Source organism: Rhipicephalus sanguineus, chromosome 10, assembly GCF_013339695.2.
Source record: "Rhipicephalus sanguineus isolate Rsan-2018 chromosome 10, BIME_Rsan_1.4, whole genome shotgun sequence".
In the NCBI taxonomy this organism is placed as follows: Eukaryota; Metazoa; Arthropoda; class Arachnida; order Ixodida; family Ixodidae; genus Rhipicephalus; species Rhipicephalus sanguineus.
The window spans coordinates 112,973,607-112,999,769 of record NC_051185.1 but is presented as its reverse complement, the minus strand read 5'-3'; the positions used below and the strand labels follow the sequence as shown (position 1 = coordinate 112,999,769).

Genomic DNA, 26,163 nt, shown 5'->3' with positions numbered 1-26,163 from the left:
TATAAACTTTTGTCTATAGATTGTCAAATGATTTTCTTTAGGCAAATTACTAAATCTACATAAAGGCGAACTCGTCTACAAGAAGACTACAGGCACTCTATAGACTGTCTAAATCCATTTTTGTAAGGGGTGAACGTTTTCGACGCGCGCGAACACGGTTTTCCCGCCGCTCTGGCGTTTTCGCTTTCTCTTCGCTTCTCAAGTGTGAATGCGCCATAACCGCTAAGTCATGAGGCTGGATCTACCTCAGTTAGACAAACCTGTCGTACAGATTGCACCCTGACGCCATCTTTTTTTCACAGATGTGGTGCCACGCACTGTATGTGTCCCTCGAGAGTTTCGGCGTCACCGGCTCCATTTATCTGGGCATCGTGCGGTTCAACAACTTCAAGAACGACTACCACCGGTCAGGACTGTCGCTTTCTCGCTTGACATTTAACTGAGGCACGCGTTCAGTACGGCTCGACATATCTATAGCTTGACATGTCCAAATTACAGCTATGAGCATTATTGCCGTGAAGGCGTTGGATGCATGCGTGTGCGCACCTTTTACGTAAATACTTTTTCATCGCATAGGCTAGTAACTCACAGGAAACCATGACTTTTAGTTTCGGAAGCTTACGAGCCTAAAAGATCGCTATACTCAAACGATGACATTTTTAGCAACACTTTTAGCAATGCAGACATAGAGATTTCTTCACGGCAACCAGTGATAGATTGACCCGGGCAGGGTTGCCAATGGTGGCTACTTTTCGCCAAATTGGCGAATTTGAGAGGCCCGGGGCGACCTAAAATTATGAATGGCGACATGGCGAATTTTTGGCGATTTTCGGCTTAGGTCTCCACTGAGTAATGCATCCTAAGTTCAGTGTCTTTCCAATGAAAGAGCGGCAACATTCCCGGTATTTTTCTTGGTTTTAGAGCCACGAGTAGAACGCGCACATTACGCGTCATTCGGTATGTCCGTCCTGTAACTCGTGTGTATCTCCTCAATTCATCTAAATGCAGCAGGTACTCGAATGTCCCCCAGCGACATTTTAGCAAAATGTAAGTCAGCGGACTGCCTCGCAAACCGCGAAGGGGCAGTGTTTGATTATAAGTATATAACTTTAGGTGGTTTAAGCTTCTCTAAAGTTTCGCTTCTGAAGGGGCTAGACGACGGGTTGGCCGCGTGTTCCGACCATTTGTTCCGCCAAAGCTCTAACTGTTCTGAATAGCTTGGCGACTTATTCACTGTTGCAGTACCCCCAATTTAGCTTATTTATCGAGGCATTTTCCACTGTTGTCGGTGAGCGTGTGCAATGAAAACAATTGCTATAAACATTATACATTTCTACCTGTTCATTATTAACGCATCGGATTGACACGTGTAGATGTAAGTGACTATAACAAAGGGTCGGTGGCGTCCTTTATCATATCAGTTCACACTTAAAAACTGTAAGTCACTCTAACGATCGGTTCCTGCAAGAATTCTGTCGTGTTACCGTCAATGAACCTTTTAATCCTTTTAGTTTTAGTAAAGCTGTCTACAAACAGCGCTTTCACGGTTTTCGCCCAAGGTTTACCATACCTTTACCTTTGAAACGAGCCGACAGGGATGGAAGGATATCATGAGCGCTTCATTCATTCACCCTTGCGCCACCACGCACATCTTGCGGCTAGTCGGAGAAGCAGCAGCATGCACTCCCATGGTGAAGCGGGCGATACAACTGGCATTGAGAAACGTCAATATAGTTTAAGGGTCTTGGATGGTACTGTATTCTACCGAGCTATACGTGAGTGGAAAGTTTTATTATTATGTATGCCGCACATATCTAGGATGGCGACTTTTTTGGCGAAATTTGTAAAAAAAATGGCGACTTTTGGCGACTTTTTGCTCGTCGTTTGGCGACATTTTCTCGAAAGTCAGTTGCACCCATGGACCCGGGTAAAGAAAACAAAAGCTTGGGAATTACAAAGGTTGATTAGGGTGCATATGGTAAAAATTAATTTGACTCGCAGCATGGAGTTATCTTACAGAGAAGTTCAAAAGTGTGCGTTTCTGGCTGTACCATGTTATGAAATTAATCATGACGAGAGTAATATTAATTAATTGCTGGGGTTTTACGTCCCAGAATTATGATATGATTATGAGTACGCCACGACCTTCGGGTCAACAGACAGCCACCATAACCATAGACCACCAAGGCGAGTAATCATGAGGGGCAATAAACTTGAGGCCTCAGGACGAGTGACTGAGCAGTAAGTAATATGCTTAATACTAAGGCACACGTCGCGTGTGGTTTACGTCACGAAACAGAAAGGTTCAGCTTATGATACATGAGATTGTGAAAAATAACACCATCTCCCGCTAAAGGGGACCATGAGGCGATGCGAAGGCGGAGCACTTGCACGATCGCGTTCCGCTGGCGTTCGTTGGGTATGCTGCCGACCTCGCGTCGTGGAACGCGAAGAGGGACGCTACGCGCGTTGTATCTTCCATCTAGCCTGGCCGTTAATTCTCACAGGGCGAGCGGGGAACGCGATGGACAGGCGGGCGAGAGGGGGGCAGCGTAGGAGTGGAGAGAGAAGGGAAGGGGATGCGCATGCGCTCGAGCTCATCGCGGCGTTGCGCAGGAGAGAATTTTGGCATGCCTATCCGGCGTTTCAGGGGAAGAGTGGAAAGGGGGAGGGGAGAGGGGATGTGGAGAGGGGAATGGGAGAGGGGAGGAGAGAGGGAAAGTGGAGATAAGAAGGGGAGAGGGTGAACTGGAGAGGGGAAGTTGAGAGGAGGTGTGTGGAGAGGGTATGCGCATGCGCAGTAAGGGTGGTCACGCCGCACACCACCACCACCGGATTGAGCTTCGCCTTAAGATACTTCGCATCTAAAACTTAGACCTTGGCAGGACGTGCATTACGTTGGGCAGGTAACCGACTGAGATAAATAAATAGAAAAAAGAAACATGCATTTGCAGAAATGGAATATCCGCTGGTGGGATGGTAAGATCACACAACCCATAAACCTATCCATATCCTGCCGTTTTTTGGAAAACCCATGTATACGAAACCGTTAGTTTTACTTAGTGAGCAGGTTACCTGAATATTGGTTCATCGTGTGATGTGCATAAAATACCTGCTGCTGATGATTTATTTTTGTTTATCGTTATGACTTTATGCTAAAAATAGCATTACTTTCCGTTTTGTTTAGTGCGCGACAATATACAAATGGGAAGAAAGCCACTCGAGTTTGGCGTCATTGTCTAATTGTGCCCCGCTTTATTATGTAGGCTTACGCAAATCAGCTGGTTCAGATGAAATTATTTCACTTCAGCGTTTTCTGCGCAGCGATATTGAAATAAACCACAGAAAAATTGAGGCGAAAGACTACGCGTACTAATAGACCCCAGCAAGCGCACACTCGCAACTGATATCAACCTTCGACGCTGTAACATAAAACCAAGGCATGCTAATAACACTAATAATGACCTTGCACTAGGTTAGAAAAGATATTTCATGTCCGACAAAACAAAATGTTTTTAATAGAGAATGCCTCCGCGAGTTTACGCCTCCCTGCTTTTATGTAATATGGCCGTGCTCGGCAGCTGCTGTTCGCGTGTGCAAGCACTGCAGTGACCCGGTAAAAGACGGGGATGTACCCGTCCTGTAGCAACTAACTGGACAGGAAACATTACGAGGTGCTTGAACTGCATTTATTGTCGCAGCGACGTGAACTTCGTGTTGGTCGCGGACACGGCTACCAAGGGACTTCGTATGGCCATCACGTTCATGTTCCTGGGTCATCTCGCCTCCAGCGTCGGCATCGACACTCGCATGCTTGTCGGCATCGGTGAGCTTTGCTTATTTACTCATTAAGGCCCTAATTAGTGCGATCTTCAGCTTGTAATGCTTCACGACAACACTATATCGCATCGTAGTATCAGGTAATTCCTCTATGACGAGTGTGGAATTAGTTTTAGACGGTTACCAAGTTATATTGCTGTTCTGATGAAAATTTTGCGTAGTAAGCCTGTAACATCTATGATGTACAGTTTTCGCTATTTGATTGGGCCTCCGAGACGTGGCAGCTGTTTCCTGTGCTTTAAGAGATAGCTGACGTCGTCTTCGAAAACAAATTGCCGCTAACGCAGCCATCTTATTTAGTAACTGGTATTTTTTCGCTCACCTCATTTTTTCAACTCCTGAGGCATTTTTGTCGGTAAACACTTTTAATTCGAAGTTTTGATATGTTCGACGCAAACGTCAGCTTTTCGCATGGTTGAAGGTACAAAACAGCGCAAAACAGAGGCAGAAGAAGAAACGAACACGGTCACTGCTCGCAACTGAAACTTCATTGGAAACGTTGCACAATACAAATACAGATAAATTCCTTTTGATACATCGTGTTGATAAAACCGTGTTGGTAAATTTTGTTGATACGTCTTCCCGTTTGTCCGATATATACAGCTCATTGCACGAAAGCCAAATCATGTAAACTACCCTGACGGCACACGGAACAAATTCCCTGGCATATAACTAACTTGACAGGGCCCACCATATTAGCATCCGTATTCGAATCATGCTTGTCAACCAAGTTGCAAATATTCTGTATTTTGTGGCTTACGGAAAAAGCACTTTCATACCATATCTCGCACCTATATTTTTTATACTATGGGCTATATTGCACACGTACGAAACAATGGCGAACGTTTTGTTTCCTTACCATCCGTGCTATGAACAGTTCGCAAAGGGTTACCCTGCTTCTCTAATCATTGAAGCACCTTTTCGCAAACCGAGGAAATGACCCTGTCAGGAAAGACAGCCTGGCTGAATCGCACCAAGAGCTCTTCTTACATTCAACAAGGATTAGGAACACTGTGCGTCCTTAGAGAGCAACAGTCTTAACTTGCATGTGACATCACATTAATGGCAGCAGTTGAGGCTGCACGCCAAAATTTAGCATAACCACTATGTTGTATAAAAGCATTAATGAAATAACCCGTGAGCAGAAGCGTTTTACATTAGGACGCATAACGGCGGGTGCTTTTAGGAGTTGCTCGTGATGCTGCATTTTGTGATATTGATAAATCTTTACAGACAGCTGCCTAGTGATTGTGCTCTAATGTTGCTTTGTCGGCAGGGCATTGGGTTTTCGTTCTCTTGTTTCCTGTGAAGAGGTTTTATCTGAATATATAGTGTGCAAAGTTTTTGACCAAATTTCATCTGCGAGACAGCGCTCGTGTTTTTCGTTTATTCTTCTGTTCCTGTGTTTGCGCTGTTTTTTACCTTCCACCATCAACCAAATCCAACTAGCCCTATTTGCAGTCTTAAGTCAGCTTCTTGACTAGTCGTGGAAAAAAGAATAGAAACTAACGCTCGTCGTTGCACAGAAGATTAGTTAGATATCTATCCTCCTGAGACCCAGCAGTTGGAAATTTGTCCAATATATTGGACAATGGAAAACAGCGCGCAACGGCTTTCGAAGCACTTGCCTTCTCCTTGGAAGCACTTTTTCGGCTGCTACTGGGACCCGTGCTGCCATTTAGCGAATATGGTCAAAGTCGCTGCGTTTCCCGCCTTCCAGGAGCGTTTGAAATGGAGGGATTGAACACAAGCGAATTTTGCGGCTGCCGCCTAGGAAGTAGGTCGATTTGTATACGCATTCTTGCATGTGTTAATGCGTATTTAAGCATTAATTTCTGTTCGTAAGAACTCGAAAAGCACGCACACACATGAAAACGCATATTTGTATACCTCCTACCATCTGTTTCCAAAAAAAGCCCGCCTAGAGTCCCAATGTCAGATATATTAGACAACGTGATGTGGCCAAGTAACATGAGATACAGAAAAACTATGTGACACTTTTTACGTTTGCACTCAGAAAAAAAAAAGCATTTCTGCAAGTTTAACAAAAGTCCATGACCCTAAATTCAATCTGGGCCTCAGGAGAGTATTACTGAAACAGTATAAAGAAGTCTTAATGCGACAGCGTTACTGGTGAACATCACGCACGTCAGAGGCATCTAAGAGAAATATTGACCCGATCATGAACGTTGTAGAGTGTCACAGAGCGTCTAAAAGTTCTTCTGGTCACAATGAAATAATTTAAAAGCTGCTACTATGGCACCTTCCAGACGTTCCAAAAGGGACTGATTTGGCCTGAGAGAAACATGCCAGCGATGACGACCTTACAATTAGAAAATGGGAATGCTGCACAGGAAAACAATAAATTTTTCCATCGGTCAAAACATTTAGTTACAGCATGACAGTCGGGTTTCACCCATTTTGGAATTATCTAACACAACACTCTGTAATGAGAAAATTAGAGAACACAAACACCCGTTCTCTGGGCCGGCTGTTCTTATTCTGACCCTTGGTCCTTCTTGCCTTCGTTCTGGCCGAGCGCTGCTCTGTCTTCCTTACACTAGGCCACGCTGCAAAATTACATAGGGAGCTGCAAAACGGCCTCGGGTGGGAGGCATTGGTTGTGCCTTGGAGGTAACGGCGAAGGTTGCAGGGCTCGGAAGATGGTGCCAGAACAGCGCCGGAGGAGGCGTCGGAGTTGACATGGATTCTCGATGCTTCTTTACCACCTCTTTCAGGAATTCGGTGACATCCGCATCATTGTCAACAACAGCAGGACGGCCAGGACCTTTCGTAAAAGGAAAACGAATCTTACGTGACTCTGCGGGAACTGAGAAATCCTTTCCTTCAGCCCCATTCTTAACAGAGGGCTCATTTTCCTCCTTTTAAATATCGTCCGACAGTTCTGGAGGCGCTCTCGGTGGCACAGTGGGTGCGTCGACTGGGAGTTTCAGCGCAGGCGTCTTCTGAATAAGTGACGGTACGACGGACAGCGGGATTAGCGATCTGATAACCTTCTTGCGCTTGACACCTTCTCGCTCAATATAGGTGTGTTTGACACATTGCACTGCATTCCTGCCATCATTTGCAGGTCTAAAATCATGTGCGGCGGTTACTGTCCTCTGATCACGCTTGCTCTGAACATGACAGGCTGCTCGTTTTTTTTCTTTGCGAGATCGATTATTCTCATTGCTTCTTTTACCCCGCCCCCTCACTGAGAAGATACAGGCGTGTCCCGGCATCTTCCCGATGAGTATCTAGTGTCAACGCGGGCCCTGCTACATTTTTGTCTCTCAGCGCAAGGTGATCGAGTGCGCATTCGGTAGACGACTGCACTTGAAGCTGCGGAAGCATCAAGCATCCCCGATGCGTCAGCAAACACGGTGATGGATGACATGCTCTCCTTCCCTCGAGGTGTGTCAAGCGCGAGAGGAGCTGCAATCTCGATGCGTGCCTGCGAAGGCGAATCTGGGTCCCACTCCTTCAACTGCGTTGGATGATGCCGCCACAGGCATGTCTGACCGACCACCACATGAAGTCGATGCGTGGCCCAGACCATCCGGCACGCAATGGCCACGGCCGCTGTACAGGGACAATTTCGGTAGCTCCGCGCGCTCCAGTCATCGTCGAGTGTAATGAAAAAGAGCGGCAACGTAGCTTGGGCCTCTCGCTCGGTCACCGAGAGGAAGAGAAAGACGTAGTCAGAGAATAACAGCGAGCCCAGAGAACAGGCGTTGTCTCTGTTCTATTTTTCATTGCAATGTGTTGATTTTTATGCAAGTGTCCCAATGCTTGCGAATGCGGATGGTAACGAAAAATGCGGAATATAGACTCGAGTCTTTGAAAAAGCAAGTGTGAAAGGTTAATGACGCACGCAGCAGTCGAGACGTCACTGTCTTTATGACGCACTTAGAAAATTGATTTGATATGTGCGTTTCGCTAAAGATAAAGTTGACATGATATATAGGGCAACGCAGAAATATCACTGGTGTATGCGTTCAATAATCCAGATCTAGTCTGCTCTAGAATACTGAAAAGAGTATAATGAAGAGTACTGATGGATGTACTCATTGTGATTGATGACTGTCAGCTGTATTTGAAAGTGTTTTTTGAGGATACAGTGATGTCAACACGGCAGTGAAATTCACGTTGAACAAAAATGAAGAAGCGGCTGTAGTAGGCGGAAGAGCGCTATGGCTATATGCTTATTATTTCTACCAGAGTCGCAGCTCATTGTCAGCGCAATGCCCGAGGCCATGAGCGTGGTGCCATACCAGGAACTGTGGAGCCAGGTTCACTCGCTTTGGCTGCTCTCGACGATGCTCCCTAAGTTTGTGAGTATATAGGGCATAGTATGCGTATTGTTAACCCAGGATATCCCATAATCCTGCTAGGGATCCTAAATATTTTGTATATTACCCACGGGTATTTTAGGGAGCACACGAATCTGGTGCAGATTTTTCTGGAAGAGTTCGTAAATTTTGCGCTGTAATCACCCTGCCGTTTGACAAAGCGATGCGCTCCTTTCCAAGCCTACCACTTTTTGTTTGCACAAATAACTAAACAGTGGACATAGGACACAATATGTAACGGATCGGCTAACACGAAACTTTCCACCACAGATTAAACAGTGCTGGTGGCCAGCTCTGTTACCAGTACATTGCGACATTGAACAGCAAACGATGCGTAGTTATTCGCGATGCAACAAATATAGGTGTTCAAGGAGATAATCACCCTTAGAAAGAAGCTTCCATTTCTATCCACTGTAGCAATTGTCCAGTCTTATTCATTTTCTCCCCAAAAACGTGATACTATCCTGGAGATAATGCAAAACACAATGAGACAAGATCTAAGAGACTTAAACACACGCCGGCCACGTGAGAAGTGTAGTAGCTACCTCGGTGTCCTGACAGGCAGGGACGTATTCGTCAAGCTCCAAAAGGCGTTGCCGAACGTGAGGCACTCAGAACAGTGACTTGTGTACAATACACAGAGACCGAAAGATGCACACTTTCTGCGATGGGTGGAGGGGACGTTTACCTGTATTGGATGAAAAAGAAGGCGTGTCATATTTGTGCAATTGCATAAAATGCATGGAACTTTATGTCCAGAGAATCTGACCGTTGTTTCGAAATTGCATTGTTTATAGCACCCTTGTAGCAGTATTAGGAATTTAAACAATGCGCTTATGATGATGCACATATCCATGGTACATATTGTAGACACATTCGCACTATAGGTGGAAATATTCTTTAGTATTAGGACCGCGCACGGCAAACAGAGACAAGGCACTGCGTGGAGTGGTGATGAATGTGTAATTTCTACATTCCTTCTGGTATCATTTAGTTTGCGCTGCACAATACTAGCTCTACGAAAGCGGATTACATTGGGTGCCGGTCCAACAGTTCGTATGTGCAGCAGTGGGTCACATAACCCGTTTATAATAGCGTCCTATTATCCAATCCTTGTTGATGAAGAAACACCGAGAAAAGCTTTTATCGCTTGTTTTATTCTAAATGTGCAGGTGAGAAAATGGCGCAACGCCGTACGAATTGTTGCAACACTGAGAATCCTTCGGCAGAATGGTGCCGTAGTAGTGATGACAGTCTATTGCCATATTTCAACATTAAAGTCATATTCTAACATTCCTAATGTAGATGAAAAGTGTGTGAGAATAAATAAATGAAATTTGGTACGCGAAATAGGCATCTGATAATGAGGCACGTCATGCTAGAGGGCTCTGTTCTGGTTAAAGTTAACCTTGTAGGGTTTTGCGAACCACCAATGCGCGGTAAGCGGGCGTTCTCGCTTTTCACCATCACTGAAACCTGAACTTCGCGTCTTTATTTATTGAGGAAAAAACCCTGTCCTTCTAGATCAACAGTAAGTTCACCGGCAATTACGATACCGCGCAAAGAAAAACTTTAGCGCGCATGATCACGGACCCGATCGACGACGTCGAGCTGTCCAATCGCAGACGATAAAGACGGATTTAGAGCCGCACTGCCAGCCAGTGAAAGTCACGTCCACAACCACGCAGACAAGTAGATGAATAGTACACTAGAGAAGCTACTACAGTGGATAAGTAGTACGCGCGTTTCCTTGGAGACAGGGAGTGATGTATTGCCCTCGGTCGGGTGTGTTCACGCTGCGTGGCTCCGCCGTTTTTAAATGCGAAGTATCTTAAGGTCGAACCATATAGAGCGTTTTTGCCGGCGTTTCGTACGCCGGCGTCCCTCGACGTCGACGCTACCGGTGACGGTGGCCGAAACGTCTACCTCTGGACGGTCCAGACATCACGGGCGGCAGCGTCGACGCCGGAAGCAGTTCGATGGACGCAGAACCAATCAGCGTGCGGCTGGCAGCGACTTCCGCTACGTAACGGCGTCATCGCTGCTGCCAAGATGGCTGCCGCCCGCCTCGGATCTAATAAGTCGTCGCCCTGCACTGTGTGGCCCTTAAGTTCTCAACTGATGCTTGTATTTGACTTAGCTTGTTCCCTAGAAGCTTCGACAGCAAAGCGATCGTGATATCTCTGAAGTCTTTCCGAGTGCCGTACTCAAGTTCATCGGTAGGCTTAGCAGGAATGAGTGTATTGGTCGAATACGTGGCCTCAAAGATGTACGGCAGCTTCAAGCTCAGAGGCCATATATTACAAGTTTGTGCTTCTTCTTAATGCCAATAGCTGGCGCTACAAGTCAAATAAAAAAAAATACTTTTCGATGGCGTTGTGTCACTGTGACTCGTTTTCTGCACCACAGAACTGCTAATGAGACATAAAAGCTATAATCAGGAATATATCTTGTTGGTCCATTGACGGAAACTGTACAACTGCTTTACGAGGTGTCAGGTTCATTCCCTCTGGTCACACTGTGCGACGCTGAGCTAACGCTCTTCATATGGTTTGCCGCCCTCTCTGACGGCGTTGATGCGACGACGCCGAGGGACGCAACGCCAGGAAACGCCGGCAAAAACGCTCTATATGGTTCGGGCTTTAAGGTCGAGCTCAATCCGGCGGTGGTGGTGGTGGTGGTGGTGTGCGGCGTGACCACCCTCACTGCGCATGCGCATACCCTCTCCACATACCTCCTCTCCACTTCCCCTCACCATTCCCCTTCCCCTCTCCCGTTCCCCTCTCCCCTTCCCCTCTCCCCTTCCCCTCTCCACTTTCCCTCTCCTCCTTCCCTTCCCACGTTCCCTTTCCACTTTCCCTCTCCACTTCCCTCTCCCATTCCCCTTTCCACTCTTCCTCTGAAACGCGGGCTAGACATGCCGAAATTCTCTCCTGCACAACGCCGCGATTAGCTCGAGCGCATGCGCGTCCCCTCCCCTTCTCTCTCCTCTCCTACGCTGCCCTCCCTCTCGCCCGCCTGTCGACCGCGTTCCCCGCTCGCCCTGTGAGAATTAACGGCCAGGCTAGATGGAAGACACGACGCGCGTAGCGTCCCTCTTCGCGTTCCACGACACGAGGGCGGTAGCATGCCCAACGAACGCCAACGGAACGCGATCGTGCAAGTGCTCCGGCTTCGCATCGCCTCATGGTCCCCTTTAGTGGGAGATGGCGTAATTTTCGGACTGTAGTGTCCACTCTTGTAATTCGTATGTTACTCTTTGGGTACTCTACTCTATAGCCACCCTTTAGCCGCCGCAGAAAGAGCTTCGCTCATCGCTCGTTCAGCGCCTGCTTGCCGTCTAACAACCCGGGGTCCAGCTTCGGGCCACAAACAGAGCCGGGGAGGTGGCTGACAGGCATTGTCTAGCAGACTCCCGTTCTAGATGACACTAGGGTCAAGAAAGCTTTTTCTTTTCTTCCTGTACATTGGTCACTACTCTCCCCCTCTCCATTCCTCCTCTTCCTTCTTCTATACCTTCCTTCACTTTTCTCGCACTCTTGGCTGTCACTGTCATTTACTCGCCATTGCGTTACGCGTTCGTTCTTGGGTACACCGACGACGCGAAATCCGCAAGAGGACAAGGGTGGAGGCTTGGGGTTGTTGGAAATCCATGACAGTAGACTTGCAGCGCGTGGACAGAGACAAGAAAGAAGACGACGCACAACGCTGTGTGTCGCCTTCTTTCTTTTCTCACGTTAAACCCCAGATATTATTATTATATTCTTTCTTTTCTCTCTATCCTCTTAAGAGTTGCGCGATGAGATGTATGTGTTGCTCAGCGGGGCATGAAGATACTCGGATTGTTCGGCTGCCCCTACGTTCTGCAACATCGGTGGCCGCTGTTGACGCCGAGCTGATGTTGTGCGACGGTATCTTTCCCTGCTCCGGTTATCAGTACGATTATCTTGTTGGGATCACTCTGCGTTATAAAGGGACTCGAACTTAGCGTTATCACTGAGGGTTACAAAAGGGTTAATAAACATACCCTGACCTGAGCTGTGACTCATCTGACATGTTACATTTAACACGTTTCCGTCTGTCAAAACCTTAGTGACCGCGTGTACGTCTGGTATACTGTAGCGCTAGGAATATTCCCGATTATCGGGCGTGGCCTTCAGGCTGACAGTGCCGTTTTCGAGTACGCTTCCAAAAATCAGCCATCCGGGATTAATTACTTGAATTGCACTATCGGCGACGCCGGTAAGCATCTGAGGAAGGCCGAGTGTGCGTCTTCGCAATGACTTCAGCATGAGTGAATACTCTCAACGATGGCCACTGCGCAGTGCTGAATAAATAGACGTTTTTGTGCTGCTTTTCGGCTGCTTCAGTCATGTGGCAAACGGCTGTCATAAGCTTTTCAGAAATATTGGTCATGCTTGAGCAGCGAGAATGGTATTTGCATATGTGTATTATTCTCAAGAAAAAAACATGGGAACAAATTGAAGCTGTTTTTTTATGTCAGCCACATTTTCATAATTTTCATCATATAGCTTTGCACTATCCAGTAATTAAGTCACATTTTCTGAGGTTAGGTAGATTCATGGGGGAGTAATCTTCTCGACCTTCAGATATGCTATCCAGTAACTTCAGCACAAGATTTGAAGTTTATCTTGAAACAAAACCATGAAAAATTGTCTTAGTTGATGCGAGTAGAGTAGAAATTGGGCCTTGTTTTCTACGACGTATGATGGAGCAAGAGAGACGCACACCCAGAGCCAATGAAGCAATGCCTCCCTTTTATTCCGAAAACTCACGGGGCTTATGCGGCTCCCACCGAGATTGGTACAACGCTCCGGCGGCCACGGAAGCCGGCGCGATGACGCAGCACATACGGCCCTTCATTGTTGGGCCGTACAGCGATATACAGCTAGTATGGCGCAAAGAAGGCACGGCCAAAAGCAGTACAAATCACATGGCGCTATGTGTTGTAGTCTTCCTCAGTCCGTGCGCACTGCGTTAAGTTCGTTTATTCAATTCAACGAAATTTCGAGAACATGATTATACGCCAGCTTTTATCTTTCTTGCGCGTAATTAGTTACGCATCAGCAGCTTGACGTTCTTGTTATCTTTCCTAGTGAAACACTTCGACAGTTTTCCACTATGAAGCGCAAAGAAATGGTTACTGCAAGTTCGAACAACTCCTGAAATGATGAATCGTTTAACGGGGGATGTCTCTGAAGGGGTTCCGATAGCCTTTGTCCGGGAAGCTACTGTGGTTCCTGCTCCGATGAAGACAAGCTCCCTTGCCTAAGCACTGGCTCGACAGACATTCCCTGTGCTTCGAGCTTACAACTTCCCTCGAACTCATTTCTTACGGTACTACACGCTAGAAAACATTTCTAATGCAAAATTATCAGGAATTAATGTGTGCGATAGTGAAAACTGATCGCAGAAAAATGCCTCAGTTGATAACCCCCTTCAATCCGTGGTACGCTTTCCCCAGCTCATTATGCCGGACATCGTCATCGAAGTGCTCGCCCCGGCGCAACCGCTAGTTTTGATTAACCGGACGCTGATTCACTTCTTCATATGCGTATCTCTTCTTCTGATCAGCGTTGTCGTCTGCAGCCCGGTAAGTGGTTTCCTCTGATTCGCGCATTCACACGATTTGTGACACGTGACCTTCTTCGCAAGAAAGTGCATCTTCTGTTCGTGCAGATAGCGAGACTGGCGCCATTTCTCAGTTTGTCCTTTTAAACACCGTACTAACAAGCAATAATGAGAAAAAAACATTTGGCAATTTACATAAGACTTCTAAATGAACCCTTAATTTCTAGATTGTATACTTAAAATTGAAATTTCTGTGGAAAAACTTTCATTTATTCACAATATTTCAAAACGTCTACGACTAGTTAATGATGATGATGTTCAGAATACAAAGGCATGCTTGAGAGTAACAAGTGCATAGGAGATTATTAACGAAGACAAGGGAATTGCGGGGCTAACATTACATAATTAAAATACTCCGATATTCTAACGATATTCAACGCGTTGCTAACGCGTTGCATACTAACGATATTCAAGAGCGTTGCTTGCCACCGGATTTCGATTGCTGCCTTGAGAAAGGTTCGTTCGAAATGCTAGAGGAATTTCTGTCAATTCCGTCTCCTTTTCTCGCTATGCAAGACTTAACTCCCGAATTTCGCAGATTATTTTTGCAAGTTTATTTACTTACCGACTATGATAATTTAATTGAAAGCAGTATATTAAGTTACTGTAACTTACGCTTCTCTGCCCTTGGGCAATAGTTCTTTTTGTCTACATCTTGTGGAGGCACTATGTCTTAATTTTGATTGTGAGCTGATTCAAAGAATCGCAACGAAGGACTCGGACGGACAGAGGTTACGGAAGCAATGAGTGCATAAACAAATCTTTGTCATGAACGAACTGGCCCTAGTCATCGCTCCACTGTATCTTCTTTGCACTCAAGGCATCTAGCACTTGGCATGTCATCTGTTGAAATATTTCCTGCTGTGCTTTCATTACATCTTTCTTATTAAGCAAGTTGGAATCCTGAAGAAAATGTAAGAATTGGAAAGCTGGACACGTAGAAATGGTTAATATGTAGTTACTATAGGGTGAAACAGCAAATACAGATCGGCGTGACTAGAAAGTTTTTACTGATGTATAGACGTGAAAGAAAAATAAATATTTCTACTGTCCGGAGGGCCCGGGCAGAGGGTCTTCACCTTCCGGTGCCGACCTGGGTGGAGCCGCCGACTGGTTGAGGGAGTCTTAGGACTTCCTTACACTAGTCCCTCTGGTCTTTCAATAAAGTTCTTTCTTTGTATGTATGTCTACATAACCATTTTAACACAAATGCAAGTCCCAAAATTTAACACGTTAAATATTGCGTCAGAAGTGACCGCTTGCAGGCAACTGTAAATTCATCAAGGCTGTGTTTGTACGTTCACAAGAAGGCCCTAGTTGCGTAAGCGTGCCTTCTATAGTCCTGCATGACATAGAAATTTCTTTCTTGAATAGTTTTGTCACATGATACAGTTTGTTCATGGTTAGTCCTAATCTTTTGCATTTATCCTCAGTTTGACGTCATCGGCGTGTGGTCACGTGGTTCTAGGTTCCACTTTAAAATATGTGTTTCTGCGATAATAAAGTTGGTTGCGAGAACAGCACTGGTGTTCATGTCCCCTCTTAACCTCTGTCCTCGTTCTATCGCGCTGAATCCACTCAATATGTGTAAATCCATCGTAGCTAGTCGCTAAGAAAAGCACACGTAGATACCGCTAGGTGTTCAGGCGGGCCGAGCAGATGAGCCTTATGCAGCGAGTTACTGGTGCAATTAATATGCTTAGAGCATGCATACATTTTCTTGGGGGCGTTGATTACACGAGTGCGTCAGATATGTGACTAAATACCATACCTTCAACTTCCGTTTTTACTGCTATAGCAGCACTTATTTCTTAATGGGACACAGAATGGTACGAAGAAAAGGGACATCAGAATGTATCACTGGAGATCACTTGGAGAATTCTTTGTTCCGCAGTGGAAATTTACTCGCCAATCATAATTATGATCAATAACCCATACCTTGTAGCAGTTTCAAAGTGTGGCCCACAATAGCCTTCTGCAGCATCTACTGTGCCTGACTCGTTGCCCTGTAATACGCAATGGGACTCTAGTAATGCTTGTATAAATGTTGTTCGTATGTAGCTAATCGACATTAAGAAAAATAATGAAAATCAGTCAATTAACAAAGTGAATAAGTTTTTCAGGTAAGTGAAATGATAGACAGCAGGAGATAACACAATGCCCAGACTTGCAAGAATGTTCTCAAAACGCTGTTGCAAAATATCATATTACTGTTTTGAGTGAACGCCAGTAAGACAGCGCTCAAGGACGTACAGCTCTTGCTCAGACGATTATGAGTGCATCTAGCAACTACCGAGAATATTTATCTTTGTTGTAAGCAGTCCTTGTACATGGCACTGACTTCATCACCCAAAGTGCCGCGTGTCTTGAGGGCATGGGAAATTTTCCTATCAAATCAAATTCTAAGACGTCACTGTGCTCGCTAAATCCCTTATGGGGCACCTGCGGGTATATGCACTCTAAGACAAAATCGAGTATTTGGGGAGTATTTCTGCCACACAACTATACTCGTAATCTAGCTTGCTCCCGTTTCCTGTCTTCAAAACACGGCTCTCGCCACTTTCCTATCTGGAATGCTATGTCACGCTGATAACGCGCGCGCCGTTCGTGACCGGAACATGCCGGCAGCGCGGTGATAACGGGAGAAAAGTACGCGAGGAGGATGACGATTATATATAATCGTGCTAAACTTGCCAATGTGCTAAACTTTCACATTTTGTGAATGTATGTTGTCTGTGAATGCGTCTTGTATGCCATTCGTAAGCTGAAGGATAATTCGCAGCCTAGTGCAAATGTCTGACATGCGCAACAGTAACGTTCGTATAAACAGCTCGTTTATAATCTCTTGTGGGTTTTTACTTGCTTGAAAAGGTGAAATAACAAAGCACCCTTAATCTCACTGTGGTGTGTCATGTCACCTCTAAAATATCGAAAAGGGTCAGTAGGGGCGTTACGCCAACAATAGAACCCACTTGCAGCAAATTCTGGAAAAATAAGGGCCTATAAAGGGTGTTTCGATAATGCATTCACCCACGAGGGTGTTCTCTTTCGTTGTCTGTAGTCGGGCAAATAATAATGATGAAATGCATGGCGCTCCTAACGAAAGCACTGTTTTGCGCTGCGGCAAACTGTGTCTTCTGTACTATAAATGTTGCTGAGTCTGTGTATAGACTTCTCATATTATTTCTCCCGTCACAATTTATTATAAGTAGAGTGTCCAGGTACTTTAAGAAGCGCATAACAAGAGAGGCAATTGGCTGCACATTTTCACTAAACATATACTTATTGGCCTAGCCCGTAGACGACACCGAGAGCACAAGAGCATAACATTTTCCTGCACTTATAGTGATATGTCCACCTCATTGTAATACCTGCCGTGGTAGTTAACATAGCGGCCGCATTTCGATGGTAGCGAAATGGAAGTACAGCCGTGTACTTAAGATTTGGGAGCGCGTCAAAGAATTTCGTTTGGTATTTGTTACTCCACAGAGCCGCACTAAGGCGTGCCTCGTGATCATTTTGTGGTTTAGGCACGTCAAACCTGGCAATCACGCCAGTTCCGTTCTGAATCATTCCACTGAAAATCGAGGTCGGTGAGTTAAACGTTTAAGTTCTTATGATGCCACCGTAGTACGCCTCAAGCCGCGCGGCTGCATTTTCGATGGAGGCTAAAATGTTTCAAGCCCGTGTACTTACGTTAAGAATCCCATGTGGTCGATATTTCCGCAGCCCTCCACTACGGTGTCTGTCATAATCATATCGTGGTTTATTAGTATATTATTATTACACCTCAAGCCGAACATGTCGTCGGAGACAGCTGATTGCTCGAGGGCGGTGTTAAAATGCGTTATCTTTTTTTCAGGGCGGAGCCAACATTGCGGCAATTATTGTGCACAATCATGACCAGAACCTGCGCTTCGTGATGCTCTTTCTCGAGTCCATGGTATTCCTGCAATTCTGCGGTGCGTCGGCACATTTTTAAGCGAACTTTACGACAGAGATTATATAAGTTTTCAAGCAGCGATGTAGATTCGCGCGAATAAGATTTTTTATGAAGTTGAAGCATCAGCCACCAAAACAGACAACGATATTGAGCACAATAATGGCAGGTATTTTTAAGTAAAACAGTAAAAGTTTAGCACAGACTATTCTGAGAATCTCCTTAGTAACACACCTTCTTTTCTAACCTTCTTTCCTACATCCCGCATGTCCTACATCCGGCCTTTTCACCGCCATATAGGGCCCAACTGCTGAGATCTTGAAAGGTCATTAGTAGTAATCCTAATATTGCCAAACAAACTCATGCGTTGTTGGGCGGCTTTTCTAAAGCATCTGGCGCGTTTGTACACAATAAGCAACTAAGTAAAATAAACGTTTTATGTAATCCTCGACTGGCTGTTTCGATAGTGTTCTAAAAACTATCTCCTTCAGTTCACTTCATTTACTACTCCTTCATCCTCGACTGCAAAGCTTTCGTACGACCATTTTCATAGAAACGTCGTTATCAAATAGAAAGCCGCAGCTCGAAGAAGGCACGCGCACGTCAGAAACGTTCACTCACAACTGTAACTTTGCATAAGTGTGAAAATGCATATATAAAAAAGGGCTGCATCGCTCATGTCAAAGTGAGGTACATCAAGGGAAACATCTAGGGCACGTGTTCACAATCGATTAAACTCTTTGGTATTTAAGAACAGTGATGGTTGGCTTTAACCGAAAGTCTACCCAATTCACGCAAAAGTTCGCCACACTACTGGATAGCACCACTAAAACACACTAAATAGAACATTAAGGTCACCTAAATTTTTTTATTCACGTGGGCGAAAAACATGTCGGTTTGTCAACTTGAATTCTGAGGACGATTAGATGTGCCTAATGCTGTGGTTATAGCTCCCGTTATTGCCGAGGACATTGACCTCCTCTAGAGAGCGCTGGATGCCGCATCGAGCGTGCGGGCGTGAAGGCGCCGGATTTCGCCGATCTTGAACCAGAAGCGAGTGCCAACGGTCATTTGCTCCCGGAGGGCCGTGGTTTATTGCATTTTTTTAAACAATAACTGCCTGTTGCGCTGTAGAGCGTACAAGCCGACAAGAAGAGCCTCGAGGGAAGACGTTTTCACGTACCCCGATGTCTACCTTGCCATATTTTACTGTTAGTAGTAGGGATGCTTGAGCTTCCCGAGAACCGCGAACTTGAAAGGGGGGCTGAGCGGCTACCTTCACTCTAACCATATATCGGCAGTAAACTGGCTACGTTGGGTCTGATTCTCCGGCGGCGGATACCCTGTGCCACTGGTACATGTGGCAGAGGCAACCGCGTCAGCGTCGCATATAAACGACTCAGACGCTCGCGTTCCCTCGCGAGCGCAGGTGCCACGGGGCACGGGCATCTTACGGGCTATCACTGGACAATAATTCTAGTTTTCAGACATCACTGTCGTGTCGGCCATGCTCTCTCGGTAGGCAGATACCTCACAGTGCAGTCTAGGTCATCGCCGCAGTCTAAACAGAAGTCCTTCAGCACACTTCAAGCGGTAAAACCGCGGCGGTCTCAGAGACGCCATCATGTCTTCCAATGTATTCCTTCCAGACAGGAGAAAAAATAATCTGGCAGCAAGACAAGCTTCGTGGCACACAGTCTTCCAGACAAAGTCGAATATTTCTTGGTGCCAGCTACGACACAGCTTTCCAATAAGCACACGCCTGAGTCAGCTGCTCAGTCAAATCACTTCATGCTGTTTGTGAAATGCGAAATCGCATCTTATATCAAGCGTAAGGTGCATCACACTGCAGAAACAGCGTGTAGAAAGATTACTGCATGAAGCATTTGCAAGCAGTTCATGAAACCGTTCATTTAGAGACAGCAGTAAAAAAAAAGTGGATACCTATGTCACACTACCACATAAGTAAACGACCTGTTTTGTGTAATTTTTCCATCTTCTACCGCACATGTAGCCTAACTGGATGGTTTAACTTCTACGCGTCTCATGATCAACAGAAATTTAACAGGAACTGTTTTCGGGCACGTAACGGACTTGTTCTGAAGTTGACGCTCGTGTGTTAATTTAGCCATTAACAAATTGCATTAATTCAACAACCTACGTTTTTATTCAGTTTTGGTCAACTCGGAAGGCTATCGCAATTGCGATTGTTATCATTCACAATTGTTATCATTCGTTATAAAATAGTCCAGAAATTGGGTGTTTATTTTTTATATAGAGCTTAGTTCACTGCATTGATGAGAAATCTTTGAACAGGGAATGCCGCTGGAGCCAAAGTTTCGACAAGTCCACAACGGTGGCTCCAGCCACACTCCCAGCTTATAGTATCACTTCAGTCCTGTATCTTCCTCTGAACCTTTGTCTCGTTTAGTTTATTGTACATTCTTCTTATCAAGCCCGTTATAGTCCTAAGCATAATGCACGTTGCCAGGGGCGTAGCCAGGGGTGGGTTTCAACCATACATAAACTATGGTTGAACCGTCCTCCCCCCCCCCCCGAAAAAAATTTCTGGCTACGCCCCTGCACGTTGCATCTTTGATGACACGCATTATCAGTGCCACTAATCTTAAATAGGATTAATGTGCGGTTTCAGTAACTACAACGTGATAGTTCGTTTAAATTCAGCTCCTTGTCATTCAATTTTTATTATTTAGCTGCCCTCAGTTTTATAAAAATTGAGTGTAAGCTGTTTTTTTTTTTACTAAAACCTTGATGTCTTCGATTTTCGGGAATCGAAATCGTTTTTCGCGCGGTACTACTAACAAAAGGACTCTCCAATTAAGCTTTCTTAAAGTGGTTAGCTTGGCTAGTTGGAACCACGAAGTTTGATGCATTTTCAGCGCTTAAGAGAAATAGGAGGAACATGCAAACGGAAAGAGACTGATCTTACTGTTCTTTTGCCTTTGTGTGTGCGTGTTTTTTCTATCTGTTTATGTGCTCGAAATGCATCAAGCCTTTTTTTTCTGTCTTTACGCAGGCGTGTGGGCTCGGGGAAAGAGGGCGTCATTCGTGCATTTCTGGAATCTTCGCATTGTGGGCAAACATGAAACGGCACAGAGCGCACCACAAGCGAAATAGAAGCAACCGGCAAATATAAGCGTAACTGTCTCTGAGAGAAATTCTCAATTCGAGAAAGTTGTCAGACTTATATGTGCAAGTTTTCCTCTTAATAAGTGCATTTATCCAAATTTTATTTGCGTCTCCGACTGCCTCATGCTTTTTAGCGCTAGTGACCACAAGCAATTGATCTAATAACTAAGGAAATACGATCACAAAAACAGCTTAGCGCGATTGAGGAGCGCAGCAAACGGCAGCTTCCGGGACAAGCTGGACAACTTCCCATGGCCTCACAAGCTTGTGCCTCGAGTATCGACGATGCGCCGTTTAGCTATATTAGTGTACATCAGTGGGGGGCCGAGAATACTCAAGTGCCATGGCTGCGGGATGAGAAACTGTAAACAGCGACGGCGCTAAGTGTCAACGTCGCAAATAGGTGGTGACGTCAACTTCAGTTCCAATTCAATTCAGTTTTTTCAATTACAGCTTTTTATTGCTTTCAAAACAGTATTACAAGATCACAAGTATACAGGCGAGGGTTCAAAGTAAAAGAACTGTAGTGGAACCCTCGGTTAATTATGCAAACATTGATGGTAATAACAATGCAAACATTGATGGCAAACACTGATGGTAAGGAAATGAACACAGTCGAAGCACCACTAAACAAATGAACGCAATTATTGGCAAAATCAAAACGTATCGGATAAAACATTTCAGTTCACATCAATAAAAACATGAAAAAGCACAGAAAAAAGAAACTCAAGTTACAAGCGAGAGAGTGAAAAAAAGAGCCGATGGTACAGCAGCCAGGATATGAGTACAGTTGTTGGAGGTAGTGATGCCAAAGATCATTTTTAAAAACTGCCGAGAAACAAGAGATTTATTAGGTGATGATAAATCATTCCAAAGCGAAATTGCAGTGAAAGCAGAAGTTTTTTTTTTTTTTTTGCCGCAATTAGTAGCTGCAAATCTTGCTACATTTTTATTCTGCAATAGATTATACGACATGAACGGAAGCGTGAGCTTGTTATGAAAAAGTTCGTGGAACAAGATGACAATGTTAAACTGGAACAGATAATTAACAGGCAAGATATTGTAAGCGTGGAGTAACACAGAGGCATTAGATTGTATGGAACTGGAAGTGATGATGCGTATCGACTGATTTTGGGTATCTTGAATTGATGACAAGTGACAAAGGTACGTGTTGCCCCATGAAACGATACCGTAGTTAATGTGAATAATGAAAGCAAAGTACAACGCTAGCGCAGCCTCACGAGAAAATAGGGGCGAACCGTGATTAATGCGCGGGTGCCAAACGAAGTCTTCTGTTTGAGATGATGGAAGTGACAGCGAAATGTAAGGTTAGGTTCAAGATGTATGCCATGAAAAGTAACATCATCACAAGCGGGTATAGAATGAGTCCTATGCTTTAGTTGAGGAATAAATGTTACGGGCCTTTGAGCAGTCTTAAACAACATATATTTCGTTTTAAGAGTATTAAGAACTAATTGTTGCTACACCAAATCATAATGCTACTCAATGTCATATGAAGTAAGAGCAGTAATTGGTTTATCGGATGAAGATATGATAATGTCGTCTGCGTATAAAACGCAATGATCGTTATAGGGGGAGTTAAGAAAATCCGGAAGATCGTTCCATTCAACAACAGAATAGCTGAAGCATCTTTTACGTAACATTCACACTTCACGTTTCATCCCAACCTATAGAAAAAGTGAGAGCACCGAGGGTCATGCTGTCTTTGTTTTGAACACAAGTGGTTTTTCCATGTGGCATTCTTAAATCAACGAAGGTGTAAGCTCTTCATTGCTTTGTATTGTACAGTTCCTTATTCTATGAATAGTTCTGGATGTGTTTATCGGGCTCATATCTTGTGTGAACCTACACTCGAGCAAAGCGTTTAGAAAACTGACACACAGAAGAGGCACCAGCTGTTGAATAATTCCACTGTTAACGTTTGCTGCCACCTAGATGTCATGCTAATCACGAACTATATAAGCCTTCTCAATTGCTACCTTATTCTTCTTACAGGTGTACGGCGACTCGATATCGCTTCTAGGATGATGACAGGACGTGAATGCAGTGTCTTTGTGAAAGTGTGCCTTGCATCCATCATTCCAGTGATAACCATTGTAAGTGTAACTACTGGACTTGATATTCCCTTCATTTTCTGGCCGCCAATCTCGCGATTACCGACAGCAATCTTTTATTGCGATAGCAAATATATGGGCACTCTCGGTTGGTTTTTGTCGTCGCCATCATACACGTAAAGCCACAAAGAAAAATAATTAGGAAAGATTTGTTCCGCAACGTGGATTCGAACATGCGACCCTTCGCTCCGCAGCGCGCGGCGTTATACGACTCGGCCACGGAGAATACGCCTTTCAACACAGTAACGGTGAGCTATTTATATACACCATTTACCGCTGGCGGTACGCAGAGATCGGAAGCCCTTCAGCGTCTTTTCTTGATTACCAGCGAGGTGGCGCGAAGGGCGCACTTTAAATGTCGTCGCCCCACTCGTTGCGATGTACGCGTGCCTGTTACTTCTACCAGTTGTACTTTGCCCTACAGGGCCTGATCGTCCGTACGCGCGCGCTTATCTCATGAAGGGGGTGGTTTGCACATTTTATGCTTTCACCGCAAAGTTGAAGTTACAGAGCGCACGAAGGTCACTTCGCTGGCTGCAGCGGCCGCGTTTGCGAAAGGAGCGCGCTGCTGAAACACAAAGAATTAACAACTGTGACAGTTAGTTCGCGCTCGTCCTTTGTATACCTGTGCGTTCGTTTCGTGTGTACTTCTTGGTGTTTGAGCAGCGCGCTTTAAGTGTCGAGCTGTGACAGAAAGTTCGCGCTCGTCTTGTGTGTGTTCTTTTCATGCGTCCTTTGTGCTTGAGCAGCGTCAACATGGAGTGAACATGGAGTTGGCTATGGCGCATTGATTGATTTTAAGCTAAGTGTTACGAGTCGGATCACGTCTTTGCGTAAATCGAGTAGTTGTGTGCGTGATGGGGTCTTACCAGGTACGTCGACCGCAGTGCGACGCCTAGTGGGTAGCCTGTAGTCCGGCGCCACGTCGGTACGTGCACTTGAGCGCAGACTGTAGTTTCATTACACAGATGCACGGCCCGTCGCTGAGGTATCATCGCAGCGATCGTTGGCGCATTTCAGCGGCGTGTAGCGATGCTGGACTATAAGTGGCAAAATGATGGTAGTGTACGTGCATAAGTTATTACATTGTTATAAAAGCAGGCAGTCAACAGTACACGACTGTAGCCGATATAGGCGGGCACCAGCCAATAGACGCAACACTAGCGGACCGCTAACATTAGCCAATGCTTGCCGACGCTGACCGTTATTCAGGCTTATCGAGTTTTTAGCCAAGGTTTAGGCGTCGCTAGCAAGCACTAACCTCGTAATGGCCAGCAGTTAGCTACATTGCCAGTGCTGGGCAGAATCAGTCACAGCTAGGCTTAATTATCATGCACTAGCAGACACTCAACGACCGTGCATCAGACTAGCTACCCCTTGCCCGACATTACCCTAGTGTATACTTCCGCTGGCTGAATTAGCACAGGCGTACACAAGCAGTATTCTACCCACAGCAAGCCAACATTACCAATACTACCCGCGACTAAATGACAGTTAGCCAACGTTATTATTGCAATAGCACTTATATGGACACTCTCGGCTGACTTTTGCCGTGGTCGTCGCCGTCATGTCCCGGATATATGTATGTATTTATGTATAACTAAAACCAACAAAGAAAAAGAAATCAGAAGAAAAAACTTTCTAAGTGCGCCACCGGGATTCGAACCTGCGACCCTTTGCTCGTGAGCGCGCCGCCTTAAACTCCGCCACGCGCCGCCGTTTGTGTTGAAGGCTAACGGCGAGCTATTTATATACACGATTCAACGCTTGGGGTATGCAGATCTCGGAGGTGCTTCCACCTGTGCAGTATCACCCGCGAGATACCCACAAGGCGCGATTTAAAGGAATGCTCCTAGATTTTGCTTATGTTTGAAAGCTTAAGGGCATTAAGATGCGCCACTAAAAAGTGGCCCATTTCTGCACCCACACGCGATGTGGAACGCCGGCTAAACAATGCGTCGAACGCCACCGTGCGGCAGGAGACGCGGACGGGCCACTCCACGCACCGCAGTTTTCAAGACATAATAATAATATCTGGGGCTTAACGTCCCAAAACCAATATATGATTATGAGAGACGCCGTAGTGGAGGACTCCGGAAATTTCGACCACCTGGGGTTCTTTAACGTGCACCTAAATCTAAGTACACGGGCCTCAGACATTTTCGCCTCCACCGAAAATGCAGCCGCCGCGGCCGGGATTCGATCCCGCGACCTTCGGGTCAGCAGCCGAGTGCCCTAACCACTAGACCGCCGTGGCGGGGCAGTTTTCAAGACAACAAAAATAACTAAGAGCGTTGGGTTGTAGCGCGCCGCTGAAACATGAATAAGTAACAGGGACAGTTGTAAGTTCGCGCTCGTCCTGTGTATACCTGTACGTTCTTTTCGAGCGTCCTTCGTTGTGCTTGAACAGCGCAGCGCGCGGCAAGTGTCGAGCTAGGCAGCACAGCACATTGGTCCAATATTGTTTATACGTTGGCAAACGATGGCCCAATGATGGCCCATACAAACCACTATAAAACCAATGTTGGCAAGCCAGCCTACAAGGATGCCAATAATGGTCCATCTTTGCCAGCCAACATACAATATTGGTCGTCCCATTCTTTGAGGTTGGCAACAACGGTCCATGGTTGCCGATGTACATACAATATTGGCAGAACCAGGTCGTATGGATGGCAATATTGGGCCAGCTTATCCGTTGGTAAAACAATATTGGTTAAGTAATGGCAGTAGATCGGATATATTGTCCAGTCAATCTGACTGGTTAAACAATATTGGACGGCCAATGCTACGCGCCGGACAATATTGTCCAGACTTACACGTTGTCGCTCCAATGTCTTAAACACTGGCAAGCATATGCATGATATATCGGCAAGAATGTTTTTTTTCCCTTTTACCATCACTGAGTGAAGGTTAGCCCGAATCGAGCCACCACCTGCGCATGCACGCTAATATGAAAATCACTTTGTCCGGCATCCAGCGCACCTCAAAGAAGATTTCTGGTTACTTATCACATTGCTTTATTCTACAAATATTCTACAAAAGCCCCGCGTTACACGGCGGCGAAGGCATCACGCCGTCCAACTAGGAGGCTGCA

At 45.5% G+C, this 26,163-nt stretch overlaps 1 protein-coding gene across 1 annotated transcript in view; it reads left to right on the top strand.

Annotated features, from left to right (window-relative positions):
- The window catches only part of LOC119406666 (serine/arginine repetitive matrix protein 1), a 70,233-nt gene that overhangs the window by 10,009 nt on the left and 34,061 nt on the right, over positions 1-26,163 (top strand). Inside the window, exons 2-4 of the mRNA XM_049420174.1 lie at positions 303-406; positions 3,702-3,826; positions 8,062-8,174. Of these exons, the coding sequence (XP_049276131.1) occupies positions 303-406; positions 3,702-3,826; positions 8,062-8,174 (342 nt within the window). The remainder of the gene's footprint in view (positions 1-302; positions 407-3,701; positions 3,827-8,061; positions 8,175-26,163) is intronic.